Source organism: Anabrus simplex, chromosome 2, assembly GCF_040414725.1.
Source record: "Anabrus simplex isolate iqAnaSimp1 chromosome 2, ASM4041472v1, whole genome shotgun sequence".
NCBI lineage: Eukaryota > Metazoa > Arthropoda > Insecta > Orthoptera > Tettigoniidae > Anabrus > Anabrus simplex.
In genome coordinates this window covers 485037489-485054873 of record NC_090266.1, presented here as the reverse complement: position 1 = coordinate 485054873, position 17385 = coordinate 485037489, and the positions used below count along the sequence as shown (strand labels likewise).

The window sequence follows — 17385 nt, the reverse complement described above, 5'->3', positions numbered from 1 at the left end:
AAATCAGTTCAAATCTCCACTTATTGTTGACGACACATCCTGTCAACAGACAAGGTACGTCAAGAACATGATATGATATAGGGGTCACATAAACCCCGATATGTAACCCTCTTTACCAAAAAGAAGATCCATTTTAGTTTTGGACATTTTTCATATTAGATAGATTAGGACCAAAAAACTTAACTGTATTAACTTATGTTACCAACCTTAAGAGTTCATTAATGTTTGTATATATTGTATATAATGTATATATTGTATATAGTGTATATAGTATATATATTGGTATGTTTATATTGGTTAAAAAGGTCCCAAACCTTGACCTAAAGGTTGTATACAGGCTGAAGATGCCCAAAATAATGGGTGAAACAAGTACCTGACCTAAATAAGTATACATAAAATCATGTAGATAATAACCACATTAAACGTGGAAAGTATTGATTAGGTGGTTTTTTATTAAATTATCCTTGATATATATGCCTAATGCACTAGCCATGCGTCTTGGTAGGTGTGCTAGGTACCAACTGACGAGCCCAACCTAGCACACGAGTGCGAAACGCTGGCAACCAGGAATGAGTTAGCTGGAAAATTTATAATGTCCAATAATGGACCATTTATATTGGTATTATAAATTTACTCATTCGGAACAAATATTTCAGATTCAACATCAGAATCAACATCAGAATCAACATCTATATCATCTGATGGCCAAGCAGGCATCAATTTTTGGTAGTGAGACAAGGTCTCTCATAGTGCATTGGCACTGCCGGTGGCTTCAAGTAGCCTTCGCAGTGGCCTCTACGGTATGCACTAGCCATGCGTCTTGGTAGGTGTGCTAGGTACTGTACCGGTTACGACCTGTACATGCCTTTTGGCTATTAATTGTACTTCATCATCACGCAAGACGTTCAGAGCGAACTTGGTTTGTTTACGTTCGGAGGAGCGAGCAGATGAGCCAGCGACAGCTGTGTGTGTGACGTAGCTGCAGGGACAGGATAGACTACCCGCCTGATGCCATGCGTAGCCTGCATGGCCTAGTATGTTCTGGATATGAACGTCACCCGTTCGTGAACATTCGATTGAAAAAAATTTAAACTTCTGTAATAAAAATCACAGCGACTTGAGCGATATGTCATTTGGAAGAGGATAACGCAACGTCTCAAATTATGAATCTCAAGTAAATCCGTCGAGGGATTCGCGAGATAAGCAGCCTCAAGAGATCACATTATATGATGACGTAGGAGCCCCGAACTGAATATAAGCTGAGCTCACTAGACCCAATGACACAGTCGTAGCTGAGTGTCCAGCCTGACTCTCCACGCTGCAGTGTTTGTCTAAGTGCTGACAGAGGCTATCTTCAAATATTTAAAGTCTTCATGTGGGACTTAAACTCTGACAGGCATGTTGAATTTGCACATTTTGCGTGTGTTTGAACTCTGATTATGACAAGTCATGTATTGGACTTAGGTGACAACAGTAAAGTATAACTTTTTTTTTTGCTAGGGGCTTTACGTCGCACTGACACAGATAGGTCTTATGGCGACGATGGGATAGGAAAGGCCTAGGAGTTGGAAGGAAGCGGCCGTGGCCTTAATTAAGGTACAGCCCCAGCATTTGCCTGGTGTGAAAATGGGAAACCACGGAAAACCATCTTCAGGGCTGCCGATAGTGGGATTCGAACCTACTATCTCCCGGATGCAAGCTCACAGCCGCGCTCCTCTACGCGCACGGCCAACTCGCCGGTAAAGTATAACATATTCTGTGCGTATGTAGAAACTTCTCAATATAACCTACTTTCGTTCTTGTGGAACTGAGTTTATTACCACGTTGGCTGTGTGAAACTTAATCTCCGAACCAATATTAATTTAAATGTGGCGCTACTGCGATATACTAAGAACTGTGATATTTCTTTTTAAATATCAGTCAGCAGAACTTAATCTCTGAACAAACATATCATTAATTTCAGTGAGACACTACTACGTTATAGTATTAACTGTGACATTTTTTCTTCAAATCTCAGTCAGCATAATTTCCTTAATAGGCACAAGTATTTATGAAAGTGTTCGAACTTTCCCATGAATGTTACTGCAAATGATTACCATTATAAAAGTATAATCATGTACTGCAACACAAGTGTTTCACTGTGAATTCAAACTGTGTTTTTTTGTATCTAATGCAAACAGAACTGTATATTATTTCTTCTCAACTGTACTTTTCATTACAACCTTATTTCTTCGTCAAAGTGTTTAGTGTTGTTTCATGACTGACAGCAGTGTCTTTGATAAACTCTAGAGCAGTCATACATTTCTTTCGATGTCAAGTGCTACTTTATTTAGTGGAAAATCACCACGAACTGTGCCGAGTGCATGAACAATTTTCAGTTTCATTCTTTCTATTCATGAACTGTGCTTTATTTTCTTCCAATCTCGATGCTACTCGCATCTACATCTTTAATGAACTTTTAAATTCCATCTACAAGATTAAGAGTGAATTCAATGGCATATCACAAACATATTAAAGGAAACAGTGCTGTTAAACCAAAGTGTCGGGGGACTGTGTAGATTTGCACACTCGCGTAAGTTATGTTAACGAGTGATTACCCCGCAACATCGTTGGAGAACATCGGAGCGCGTCCAGAACGTTGAAAGTTCGAGACTCAACCCATATCAAACTGACCTGGGTGTTCCAGCCGTAACTCAACGTAATATTGGCAACTTGCAGAATGTTTTCCAGCCCGTTCAGCCTGGTGAACTGGGAGCGCGGGTCATGAAAAGGCGATGTTGAAGACAGCAACTATCAACAGTAAGGTGATGTGCACTATGAAATGCATTTCTTGAATAAAACTATTTTTCAATATATTTAAAATTTTTCTTGTAGATAGGACCCTGCCTCTTGTACCAAGCCCTAGCTAGAAACAACCCAGAACTGCCCTGAGACCAACTTCGTGCTAACTTTAATATTAATTCATAAAGTCAGGCTATTTTTCTGGTACAGAGAGGAGGGTAAAATACGTGGCCCCCTACACGTTGGGGCACAATAGCTAGGTTAATAGTGCTATCAAATTAATAGACAATCACAGCACCCTGGACGTAGTGTTTTTCTTTTTTGCTAAGTGAAACGTATGCCCTGGACGTGGCAAATCATTTATGTGTTTTATGTGTTCTTGTTATATGGTTGATTTTCTATGCGTTAATATATGCTGAACCGAGAGCTTTTGAACTTTTAAAGCCACTGATATTTCAATTTATGATTGAAAATTTCTAAGTGTCACATTTTAAGATATTAAAATACTATACTATAATATACTATAATATACTATAATATAATATACTAGCAGCGATTGAAGCCCTTAGGCTTAATATGAGTGACGCTAACGCCAATTCAGAGACTAGGCTTACTGCAACTTGTGCTAACTTACAGCGACGTCTCTCTAAAAATAATAGCAATCTCTCTAGTATAGCTGAGGCTAATGTTCAAACTAACGTTAACCTTGCTAATGTAGATCAACGTTTAAACAATTTAGCAGAATCAAATGCAGACTTAGATAAGCGATTGGCAGAATCATATGCTAAGCTAGAACAGCGTTTAAACAATTTGGCTGAATCAAATATCAACTTAGATAGGCGGTTAGCTGAAGCTGATGCCAGGTTAGATAAGCGCTTTACTGAAATAAATGAGAACTTAGAATCGCGTTTCGATCAAGCAAGTGTTAGGACAGAAGAAAGATTCACAGAGCCCAATAAGAAAATTGATGACCGATTCACTGAAATCCATTCTCAATTAACTCGTAATGTCGAAGAAATGAAAAACACTATTAAGGATCAAGTTATAGAAGTTGTTAGGGAAGATGTGAAGAAGGTTCTTCCTTCATTCCAACAGCTTTCGCAGGACATTGAAGCTTTCAAGACACAATTTCAGGAATCACATGGTCAGCTTTCACAAATGCAGGCTAAAATTGTTTCTGTCCAAGATACTCTTAGGGACACAGTTAAGAATGACATTTCCAGAGTTGGAAAAGAAGTTCCTTTATTAAAAGCTAAGCAGGGTAAGTTTGACAAACGATTCACTCAGCAATCCGATAATATGACCACACAAATTAGTCGTATTTGTAAAGATGTTGGTAAACTTAAAACCGAATTAAAGAATGATGTCAAACAAGTTGGAGGAATAGTCCAACTCCAGTTGGGGTATGTTAAGAATAATCTCGATCAACTAGCCACTAAAGTCGTTAATCTTGAATCTCGAGATATGTCCAGACCTATTCATAGTTCGATAGAGGGAGTCGGAGAAACGTCATACCAGACGACTATTGTTAAAGTCCAAGAGGAAAACCTCCTAAATTCTCCGGTAAAGAAGATTACACGGCCAAGGAGTTTCTGCTCAATGCAGAGGAATATTTTCAAGAGCACAAAATTAGCGAAGATGGAAAAATAAGAACAGTCGCCCGATTATTAGAAGGCAAGGCTCTTTCCTGGTACGCCGTCTTCAAATTTAATTTTAAGACATACTCTGATTTCAAGAAGGCTTTAGTTGAACGTTTTTGGAACGCAGAAACTCAGCACCTTATAAAACTTCAACTGTATTCGAGAAGGTATAATACCTCCATCAACACCTCTCGATGCGCAGATTTTTTTATTATCTCAGGTGAAGAAAATGCAGTATTTAGACCCTCCTTTGCCTGAGAAGGAACTTATACAGGTCATTACGTTACAGTATCCTTCTCACGTTCAAAAGATCTTAGTAGCAGCAAACATTCAGAACTTGGATCAATTAGATGCTGTATTACGACGTCTTGATACTGCTCATGCTCAGGGTACTTTGAAACCGAGCAAGAGTAAGGACGTAGCCGCCCACCCAGTTCAGGTTAACACTTCTGAACCATCGCGACAAAGTCCTGAACGAGCGGATAGAAGGGAAGAGAGAGATACTCAACCTTCACCTACGCGGTATAGTTGGTATAGGAAATGCCCATACCGTGGCCAGGCGCCATACCAAACTAAACCTACCTGGTTAAAACAAGAGAAAAGACGAGATAGTAGAGAATCAAACAATGCTGACTTGCACAAACGGTGGAAGGAAACACAGGACTTCCTCCATCAGAAGAAACAAGGTCGTCATGAACCTGGACGACTTCTCTTGAATACCAAGAATACCATAAGAGAAACAACACATTTGGTCAAAATCCAGAGTCCACAGGTGCTGTTGCAAAAAAAGTTTTGGAAATAAGATTGCCTAAAAATGAGGAGGTCGGGTCATTCCATGTGGACATAGTTAATTATTGGCACACTGACGATGATAATGTATTATTTGAAGATGAGTTACCCATTCGTCAACATGTCCAACAAAGTTTACCGATAATCAATATTACCATTGGGGAATTTCAAGTATCATCACTAGTGGATGCAGGAGCGCAAGTTTCTCTAATATCTGACAAGTTGATAACATTAATTAAGGACAGATATAACATTCTCACTTTGCCTGTAGCGCAAGGTAAGATCAAGGGCATTATTCCTGACAAGAATATCAAATGTAAGCAGCAAGTCTTCCTTGAGTTTGCTATCAATGAAGAAGTGTGTGAGCATATTTTTCTGATAGTCTCGCCTATGAAGTTTAACCTTATCTTGGTTTCAGACTTTCTGTCTAAACATAAGGCTACCACTGACTGCTCTGCCAAAACTATTCATCTATGTAGGATTGGGTCTGTAGAGTTACAGCTGGTAGACGGTGAAGATTATAGACTTCAACGGATTGATTTACCCCGTACACAAGTCGATGGTGTGATTGGTGATGCCGCCCCAGTCAACCAGGTGCAGAAAGAAGAGGGACCCGTGTCAAAAGAAGAGGGTGATCTCGATGAAGAGGGACCCATCGATGAAATTTTGAATGACAATGGACCTGATTTTCTCACTTACCTCTCCAGTGTAACTGAAGCCCCAGATTGCCACCCTAACATAGCAACGGCGGAAGAAGAGATTTGTCAGACATATCCGGAAGTCTTCGATGAGAAGACTGGAGAGATTAAGAATTTTAGACACTACTTCAACGTCAAGGATACTTTGCCCTATAAACATAAGCCATATCCGGTGCCTGAGAAATATAAGGATGAAACTAGGACACTGATTCGTCAGATGGAGGCTGACGGAATTATCTCAAAGTGCGTTATGCCCTATATTAATCCGTTCACCATAGTAAGGAAACCCAATGGTAACCTGTGATTATGCTTGGACACTCGTGCCTTCAATGACCGACTGGTACTTGAGTACGACCACCCTCCCCCGCTTAAAGATGTCATTAAGCGATTTTATGGAACAAAATATTTTTCAGGCATGGACATGACATCATCTTACTTCCATATTTTATTGGGCGAGCACAGCCGGCTCTTTATGGGGTTTATCTTTGATAATATCACGTATGTTCTCAACAGTTTACCCTTTGGCATCAAGAACTCGGGAGCCGTCTTGATAAGAGTGTTGGAAAGCCAATTACCTGAAGAAGTAAAGGCCATCGCCACTATTTATGTAGACGATATATTGGTAGCATCTGATACCTGGGAGCAACACTTAGAAGATGTACATACAGTGCTCAAAGAATTGAAAGAAAAGAACTTCAAAATTAATTTGAAGAAAAGCCAATTTTTCAAGACGGAAGTTCTTTTCCTTGGTCATGTCATCAGCGGTGAGGGCAACCGCCTGAATCCTGCTAAAATTCAATGTATTGTGGATTTTCCTAGGCCTTGCAGAATTAAGCAAGTTCGGCAATTCCTTGGACTTAGCAAATTTTTTTCACAACATTGTCCTCAGTACACAGAGACTGTAGCGCCTCTCCAGGAATTACTGAAGAAAAATAACCGCTGGAAATGGACTACTGAATGTGAGCAATCCTTTATTACCACTAAAAGGATGCTCAGAAATAACGTGCAGCTCTGCTATGAATGGCCTTTCCATATTGAATGTGATGCCAGTAGGATAGGAATCGGAGCAGTTCTTTACCACGTTGTTCCTAGTGAGCCCGATGTCAAGCTGTTCATTTCATTCCTAAGTCGGAAGCTAAGGGCGCATGAGAAAGTGTACACCGTCACAGAGCTAGAAGCCCTAGCTATTGTATATTCGCTTCTATATTGGAAGAAAGTTGTGTTTGGGTTCCCGATCACCATCTATACGGACCACAAGGCACTAACTTTCATTCAATCTTCCAACCTCACAAAGAACGGGTCACTAGGTGGGCGCTATTCATACAGCGATTTAATGTCTCGATTGTGCATCGGCCTGGAAAGAAAAACATACTAGCCGACGCCCTCAGTCGGAATCCCGCAGATGCTGCCATAGCCTGCCCGATTTCAGTCACTGATAGTGATGATCAGGAGTTTTTGAGAAGACTTCGGTATCTATCCCAAACCCAGCGGAGAGACCACAGGCTAAGAGAAATTATTCATTTCTGTGAAGGATCGATCCCACAACACGATCCAGACTACACTCGGATTAGGCAGGAAGCCCAATCTTTCTCATGGCACAACAACCTACTCTATAAGTATGTTGCCGCAACCAGGACCAATAAACGGATTTATGCCCCGGCTAAATTTCGAGAAGCCATCATCTGGCAATGCCACTTCACCACAGGACATGCTGGAGTGGATAAAGTGGCCAGTGTAATAAAAGAAAAGTTCATATGGGAGTACCTCTGGAATTATATTAGAAGGACTATAAGAACTTGTGACTTATGCCAACGGATTAAACCGAATAATTATCTTATGAGGGAATATCCAAGGCCTATCATCCCACAGAAGCCAAGGGAAGTGATGGCGCTCGACCAATACGGCCCACTTCCGAAGGCAACCAGAGGTAACAAGCGCATTTTAGTCATCGTCGACGTCTTCTCGAAATTCACCATGTTGTTGCCTATCCAGAAGAAAAAACACCAGGAATATTTTAAGGAGACTCTGCAGGAATGTCTTTCCTGAGATGGGGAAACCTGCATTCCCGCTGACAGATCATGGAAGCCAGTTCACATCCGCAGAATTCCAGGCGGCTATAGCAGAGTTAGAAATTCATCATATAATGAATTCCATTCGTCATCCAGAAGCCAACCCTGCTGAGCGACTGATGAGGGAAATCGCCAGATTCTGTCGTGTATACTGCCGAGAAGAACACTGGAAATGGATTGATGTGCTTCCAGTTATGCAGAAGATAGTCAACTCCACTATCCACGAATCTACTGGAGATATTCCAATGTTGGTGCATCATGGGCATACTCCTCATTGTCCATGGGATGCTATTCTCCCTGCTTCGTCAGATGCAGCAATTGATCAAGAAGCGAGAATCGCTAAAGCCTTAGGGAAATTGAGGCATGCTGCCGACATCAGACAATGAAGGAATAGGAACCGTAAGTTTAGACAACCCTTGCAAGTGGGAGACAAGGTGATAATTCAGAAACCTGCAATGTCTCGTCCGGAATTAAGGGTCTATGCAAAATTTTGTCCTTTGTATTTTGGCCCTTACAGGATTGCTGAGTCTTTGGACAACGGTGCCTATAAGATCACCAGACTAGATGGCAGCCTTGAAGGCATCTACAATGCCTCAAATCTCAAAAAATACTTTGAGTGAGATGAAATCAAAAGAAAATCCTCATAGTATTTTCTTTTTCCCTGACAGGAAGGGATATGTACCGGTTACGACCTGTACATGCCGTATTTTTTTGCTATTAATTGTACTTCATTATCACGCAAGACGTTCAGAGCGAACTTGGTTTGTTTATGTTCGGAGGAGCGAGAAGATGAGCCAGCGACAGCAGTGTGTGTTACGTAGCTGCAGGGACAGGATAGACCACCCGCCTGACGCCACGCGTAGCCTGCATGGCCTAGTATGTTTTGGATATGAACGTCACCCCTTCGCGAACATTCGATTGAAAAAAATTTAAACTTCTGTAATAATAATCACAGCAACTTGAGTGATACGTCATTTGGAAGAGGATAACGTAAACGTCTCAAATTGTGAATCTCAAGTAAATCCGTCAAGGGATTCACAAGATAACCAGCCTCAAGAGATCACATTATACTCGTATGATGACGTAGGAGCCCCGAACTGAATATAAGCTGAGCTCATTAGACCCGATGACACAGTCATAGCTGAGTGTACAGCCTGACTCTCCACGCTGCAGTGTTCGTCTAAGTGCTGACAGAGGCTAACTTCGAATATTTAAAGTCTTCATGTGACAGGCGTGTTGAACTTGCACATTTTGCATGTGTTGGAACTCTGATTATGACAAGTCATGTATTGGACTTAAGTGACAACAGTGAAGTATAACTTATATTCTGTGCGCATGTAGAAACTTCTCGATATAACTTACCTTCGTTCTTGTGGAACTGAGTTTATTACCACGTTGTCTGTGTGAAACTTAATCTCTGAACCAATATTAATTTAAATGTGGCACTACTGCGATATACTAGGAACTGTGTGTGATATTTCTTTTTAAATATCAGTCAGCAGAACTTAATCTCTGAACAAACGTATCATTTTTTTTTTTGCTAGTTGCTTTACGTCGCGCCGACACAGATAGGTCTTATGGCGACGATGGGACAGGGAAGGCCTGGGAGTGGGAAGGAAGCGGCCGTGGCCTTAATTAAGGTACAGCCCCAGCATTTGCCTGGTGTGAAAATGGGAAACCACGGAAAACCATTTTCAGGGCTGCCGACAGTGGGGTTCGAACCTACTATCTCCCGAATACTGGATACTGGCCGCACTTAAGCGACTGCAGCTATCGAGCTCGGTAAAACGTATAATTAATTTCAGTGTGACACTACTACGTTATACTATTAACTGTGACATTTTTTCTTCAAATCTCAGTCAGCATAATTTCCTTAAAAGACACGAGTATTTATGAAAGTGTTCGAACTTTCCCATGAATGTTACTGCAAATGATTACCATGATAAAAGTATAATCGTGTACTGCAACACAAGTGTTTCACTGTGAATTCAAACTGTGTTTTTTTGTATCCAATGCAAACAGAACTGTGTATTATTTCTTCTGAACAATGCGTAAATTACCTGTGTGTGACTGACAGCAGTGTCTTTGACAAACTCTCGAACAGTCGCCTATTTTATTTAATGTCAAGTGCGCCTAACAACGAACTGTACTTTTCATTACAACTTTATTACTTCGTCAAAGTTTTTAATGTTGTTTCATGACTGACAGCAGTGTCTTTAATAAACTCTAGAGCAGTCATACATTTCTTTCAATGTCAAGTGCTACTTTATTTAGTGGAAAATCACCACGAACTGTGCCGAGTGCATGAACAATTTTCAGTTTCATTCTTTCTATTCATGAACTGTGCTTTATTTTCTTCCAATCTCGATGCTACTCGCATCTACATCTTTAGTAAACTTTTAAATTCTACCTACAAGATTAAGAGTGAATTCAATGGCATATCACAAACATATTAAAGGAAACAGTGCTGTTAAACCAAAGTGTCGGGGGACTGTGTAGATTTGCACACTCGCGTAAGTTATGTAACGAGTGATTACCCCGCAACATCGTTGGAGAACATCGGAGCGCGTCCAGAACGTTGAAAGTTCGAGACTCAACCCATATCAAACTGACCTGGGTGTTCCAGCCGTAACTCAACGTAAAATTGGCAACTTGCAGAACGTTTTCCAGCCCGTTCAGCCTGGTGAACTAGGAGCGCGGGTCATGAAAAGGCGATGTTGAAGACAGCAACTATCAACAGTAAAGTGATGTGCATTTTGAAATGCATTTCTTGAATAAAACTATTATTCAATATATTTAAAATTTTTCTTGTAGATAGGACCCTGCCTCCCGTACCAAGCCCTAGCTAGAAACAACCCAGAATTGCCCTGAGACCAACTTCGTGCTAACTTTAATATTAATTCATAAAGTCAGGCTATTTTACCGGTACAGTACTAACTGACGAGCCCAAGCTATCACACGAGGGCGAGACGCTGGCAACTGGGAATGAGTTAGCTGGAAAATTTATCATGTCCAATAACGGACCATTTATATTGGTATTATAAATTTACTCATTCGGAACAAATATTTCAGATTCCCTATGGGAATGAACATCTATATCATCAAATTTAGCCAAATCGAACTCCTCTCATCAATTCGATTGAGTTTCTCTTCATTTGTGATTCTATCTACCCATCTCACCTTCAGCATTCTTCTGTAACACCAGATTTCAAAAGCTTCTATTCTCTTTCTTTCTGACCTAGTTATCGTCTATGTTTCATTTCCATACAATGCCATGCTCCAGATGAAAGTCTTAAAAAACATGTTTCTAATTCCTATACCAATATTCGAGGCGAACAAATTTCTTTTCTTAAGAGAGGCCTTCCTTGCTTGTGCTAGTCTGCATTTTATGTCCTCCTTACGTCTACCATCCTTAGTTATTTTACTACTCAAGTAACAACATTCATCTACTTCCTTTAACCCTCCAATTGGCAAATGCCTGATATCAGGTGTTTTATGCTTTTGCCCAGTGGCAACACCTGATATCAGGCGTTTTGACATGCTGTTTATTTCAATAATCGAATTGTTATTTATCGAAATGTACTAATTATGAGTCAAATGAAGGAGAAATGTTCTGTCATTATCACAAAATAGTTTGTATAATAGCAAGTTGCATTAATCGAATGTAAAACGTTGCCAAAGTAGCGTCATTATCCCGCTGTCTTGTGCTAGCTGCTACATACTCAGCGGCCGGCCACACGTATGTCTGAGCTGAGCCACCTATATTTAGTCGCAAGTTTTCCTTCTGATATCAACCTGAAGTGTTCATATGTACTCATGTCAGCAATACTGAATCATTTTCTCGTTCTTCTGAGGGAATGAATTGCTGGCTAGCGAGTTACATTTCGTGTCAGTTGTTAGAGAGAGAAATCTTGTTAAAACAAGAATAATAGTTAACACAATTCTTGTTTTAATGTTCATATCTGATGTCCAATACGGTCTACAATAAGAAATCTTGTTGCCGAATGGGAAATGAAGGGTTAAACCACTACTGATTCATAAGTAGAATACCTTCATGGGAGGGGTAGATATGAAATGAAATGGCGTATGGCTTTTAGTGCCGGGAGTGTCCGAGGACATGTTCGGCTCGCCAGATGCAGGTCTTTTGATTTGACACCAGTAGGTGACCTGCGCGTCGTGATGAGGATGAAATGATGATGAAGACGACACATACACCCAGCCCCCGTGCCAGCGAAATTAACCAATTAAGGTTAAAATTCCCGACTCTGCCGGGAATCGAACCCGGGACCCCTGTGACCAAAGGCCAGCACGCTAACCATTTAGCCATGGAGCCGGACAGGGGTAGATAAAGCTAAGTGCATTTACCATGCCAAGCAGAAGGTACTGGAAGCAAATTTTTTTAAATCTCCTAGATACGGCATTATTTGATGCATACATCCTGAACATAAAGAACACTGATAAGCCTTTAGCAAGACGAGATTCATGGTCGGTATAATTAGGGGATTGCTAAATGAACAGTTCCCAATTCCAGTTGTGAGGTCAACAGGTAATGCAGGAGGCTCCTCTCATGCTCTCGAAAAACTGCCACAGAGTAACAATCGCCTATGTGTTGTGTGCTTGCAAGAGAAGAAGAAGAAGAAGTCTACATTCTGGTGTCCAGGATGTAACGGTGGTATTCACCAGGGGTGTTACCATAAACTAGTGCACTTGTGGAGGCCTGACAATCGTGGAGTAAAAAGAAAGGCCAACCCAAGTGACTGAGTGAAATTTACAAGTTGTAGCGTACAATTGCTTTATATATTGTTGTATAATTTATCTAGCTAAGAATAGTATTATGAACTATATACTGGTACTTAACTATTTACTATGAAATGGTGCTGCTTTTGTGTATGTCATTTTTTAAAATTTACCTAGATATAAACATATTATATATAGCAAAACTTAAACAAAATTAAATAAATTCAATATATATCTGGTCTTACATTTTTTGGACGATAAATAACTGCTTTAGTATAATCCTCTTCTTATTCCCTGTACTTTGGAGGATAAAAGGGTGTGCTGTTTTAGTATGTATAACATGTCAACGATTTTTGGTACAATTTATACTAAGAGTCTGCAACACCGGTAAAATATCACTGCCACTACAGGGTAAACGACCACCACTTCAAGGGTTAAGACTTCATATCCTAATCTAATATTTCCTGCATCACCTGACTTTGTTCTACTGCACTCCATTACTTTTGCTTTGGACTTATTTATTTTCATCTTGTATTCCTTCTCCAAGTCTCTGTCCATACCATTCAGCAATTTCTCCAGATGTCTTGCAGTCAGATAAAATAACATCATCATCTGCAAATCTTAGGGTTTTGATTTCCTCTCTTTGGAGTATGATTCCCTTTCCAAATTCCTCTTCGATTTCCTTTATCACCTGTTCTTTGTGAACACTGAAAAGGAGAGGGGACAAGCCTTGCCTCACTCCTTTCTGGATTGCTGCCTCTTTTTCGAAGCCCTCAATTCTTATCACTGCAGACTGATTTTTGTATAGATTGTAGATAATTCTCTTTTCTCGGTATCTGATCCCAATCACCTTCAGAATCTCAAACAGCTTGGTCCAATCAACATTATCGAATGCGTTTTCTAGATCTACGAACACCGTGTATGGGGGCTTGTCTTTCTTAATTCGGTCGTCTAAGATCAGACATAAAGTCGGGATTGCTTCACGTGATCCCACATTTCTTCTTAAGCCAAATTGATCTTCTTCCAACTCAGTTTCAACTGTCTTTCCATTCTTCTGTAAATAATATGTGTTCAAATTTTGCTGGCATGAGATACTAAACTAATGGTACAGTAGTTTTCACACTTGTCAGCACCAGCTTTCTTGGGAATAGGTATAACAACATTCTGCCGAAAATCGGATAGCACTTCTCCTGTGTCATACATCTTACACATTAAACAGGTTTCTCATAAGGCAGTCAGTAATTCTGAGGGTATGTCATCAATTCCCAGTGCTTTGTTCATACCTAGGTCTCTCAAAGCTCTCTAGAATTCTGACCTCAAAATTGGGTCTCCCATGTCATCAGCGTACTCAACACAGCTCGATAAACTGAATGTTTATTTCAAGTACAATGTAACTACAAAAACTAAATAATTTACTACAACAGCTTCAGTTAACATATGCCTGAAAACTTATCACGAAACTACCAACTGTCTACTTTCAAGTCTCTGTAACTGCCAGAATGATTCAATGTTGAAAGGAATGCTCTATATACAAATACTGTAAGTCATTGCAATTATTACTACATTCTTCTCTTACCTCTGCATGCTGCGCCATTGTGCTAGCTTCTACAGCATACACCCTTCTGGCACCAGCTTGGATGGCAAAAAATGATAAAATCCCTGAGCCTGCACCAACATCTAAAACCACCTTGTCTTTGAAGTCATCCAAGTTTGCAAGAATAGCACGCTGGTAGGTACTCGTTCGAATATAATCTTGCATCATATTTTGTTGTTGAGACAGATACCCATAGAACTGCAAAGAGAAAGAAGTTAACTACAATATGTCATAAAGTTTATGGACCAACAATACCTAATATATGCAAAACAGACATGGTTACAATTCTTCATAATAAAAACACATTGTGTTTCCAAACTTCCCATCATATTATTTTTGAATTACTTTACTACAAGGAGGGGTCAAATGAAACCCACCCGGGTATCAATGCTCGTTCCACTGCAATGCCATAATGAGCTGTTGTCAGGGAACATGGAAAAGGTACTATATTCCATCATTCTCCAGCGAGGATTAGCAGATGGTGCATGTTGTTTCGCTATGTGAGCAGTAAGCAAATATGGCAGACATTCTCAACCCACCGAAACAGGGTTTTTGACAAAAGAAGGCCAATGGAAATTTATCTTGCATGAATGCCGTGTATGGTGAGAAATGTGTGTCGAAGATGACAATCGGGGATTGGGCACGTATACTTTTGGCAGGATATCTGCAAACTGCCAACTTTCCACCTGTCACCTTATGACTTGTATTTGTTTGGGTCTCTCAAGAAAATTTTTAAAGGAAAAATGTTTCCACAGCGATGACAAACTCAAGGCTACAGTGCTACAATGGTTCAATCAGCAACAATGATCTTTCTATTCAGATGGTATCCAATGCTTGGAGGAGCAGTGGGCTATATGTCTAAATGCACAATGTGACATTTTCTCCTAATATGGAACAGCATTTCCATATGGAATGCCAAGCAGTGCTTGTCACTGGTACACTTCTCTTGCAGAGAAATGATGATTCCGATTCATGCAACACATTACTGCAATATAGCGATTCCTATTAAAACGTTTTTGGTTCCAACCGTACAGAGAAAGGTAAGTTCTGATTCTTATAAAATATGATCTCCACTTCAATTGCATTTTGTTCTGTTTTGTGTGAGAATAACTTTAAGAGATGTCAATCTCTACTCCCAGAAGCACTTCTAGATTAAATTGCTCCCTAGTGATGAGTATCCCAACCCCTTGGATTATATCCTCCTTTTCTTTCGGAGGAAGATCAGAAGTGTCAGCATCAACATAAATATGCATTCTAAGGCCATAGACAGGGTGAGATTGGAGGTCAGTGATGTGCTTGCAAGCTTGGAGCTGTGTCTGGCTTCTGATTGACCACGTGCAATACCAAGCATACCAAGCGAGACATAGCCTATCGATCAAGGCATGATGTTTTCTAAGTTGTCCAGGAAAATGTTACTGGCTAAAGCGCTTCATTACAAGCTGATGATGCTAGTGCCACCATGTTGGGTGCATGATTTGAATTAAATGTGAACTGAATGTGACGAACTTGAATATCTTCATAAAGACACAGAATTATATGAAGACAATATTCTTTAATGTCCCAGAATGACTTCTGAAACTTTTGATCTACTGCTTAGTAATGTGGAAGAAAATCTTACCACAATTAACATCAGAAGAATGGCTTGTTTTTACAAAAAGGAAATGGCATATGGATTTAGTGCCGGGAGTGTCCGAGGACATGTTCGGCTCGCCAGGTGCAGGTCTTTTGATTTGACTCCCGTAAGCGACCTGCGCGTCGTGATGAAGATGAAATGATGATGAAGACGACACATAAACCAACCCTTGTGCAAGCGAAATTAACCAATGATGGTTAAAATTCCTGACCCTACCGGGAATAAAATCCAGGACCCCTGTGGCCAAAGGCCAGCACGCTAACCATTTAGCCATGGAGCCGGATTTTGTTTTTACAATAAAGTAATTACAGACTATGTACAAACGAATGTATCATGTAATTTGTAAGCTTCAGTGCATTTCTTAGGTTTGTTTTGTTTGTTTTACGTCGCACTGACTCAGAAAGGTCTTATGGTGCCACAGGGATAGCACAGAGCTAGGACTGGGAAAGAAGCAACCGTCGCCTTAATTAAGGTACAACCTGGTGTAAACATGGGAAACCACACATATGCAGGCTAATACCTACACACATTGAACAGCATATCAAACTCAGTTGGTACCTCTTAGTTTATACAATACAATCAGTAAATTTGCTTTTTGAATTTTCGTAAGTGGTACGTAAAATATAAAGAAAAATGATGTGACCGTGTAACCGTACGAAAGTACGATCCCTAAATTTTAGGTTAAGGAATTTCGTAAAATAATTTGTAATGTTCAAGTCATGAAAATCACGTAATTTTGTTTATTTAGAATGTAAAAACGTAATATTATAAGAAGAATGTGTAGTCAGGGAATATTGCATATGTGCATCATTATATTTGGTATAAATTTCCGTTTGGGTAAGGGTCAGTAAATATGGCCTAGCCGTAAGGATTGTGCAACTGGGAAAACTGCAACTATATTAGGAAGGATGGTTGAAGGAAAGGGCACAGATTCAAACATTTTCCTGGAGAGAACTCTACTGCAGTCTGTTTCTAACTTCAAATACCTTGGAAGTACCATTTCAAAAGATAACACAGTAAACCAAGAAATACTTAAAAGGACTCGGAAAGCTTCTCAATTTTATTTTCAAGTGAGAAATCTACTCATGTTCAATACCTACTTCATTCAGATTCTCACATATGGACTCGAAACATGTACCCTGCACAACAAGGCAAATAGTAAAATCCAGTCAACACAAATGAAATTTGTCAGAACAATGAACCAAACAACCAGGAAAGAGAAGATTAGAAATGAAGCAAACAGGAAGGAGGCTGGCATCAAAATATCTGTTAAAGAGTTTTTAGGAAGACGCAAGCTACAATGGTTGGACATGTTATGGGGATGGATAGAACGATAACAGCAAAGAATTACTTTGAGAGCAAAGTGAAAGTGGAAGGCCAGTTGGGAGGTCAAGAAATAGATGGATAGACACTGTGAAAGAGGAATGCCAAGTGGGAGGATATA

The 17385-nt window shown here is 40.0% G+C and overlaps 1 protein-coding gene across 4 annotated transcripts in view; it reads right to left on the bottom strand.

Annotated features, from left to right (window-relative positions):
- Positions 1-17385, bottom strand: part of LOC136864193 (histone-arginine methyltransferase CARMER) — a 466045-nt gene that overhangs the window by 337166 nt on the left and 111494 nt on the right. For all 4 annotated transcript variants that reach the window (XM_067140868.2, XM_067140869.2, XM_068226203.1 and 1 more), the window contains exon 4: positions 14291-14506. In XM_067140868.2, the coding sequence (XP_066996969.2) occupies positions 14291-14506 (216 nt within the window). The remainder of the gene's footprint in view (positions 1-14290; positions 14507-17385) is intronic.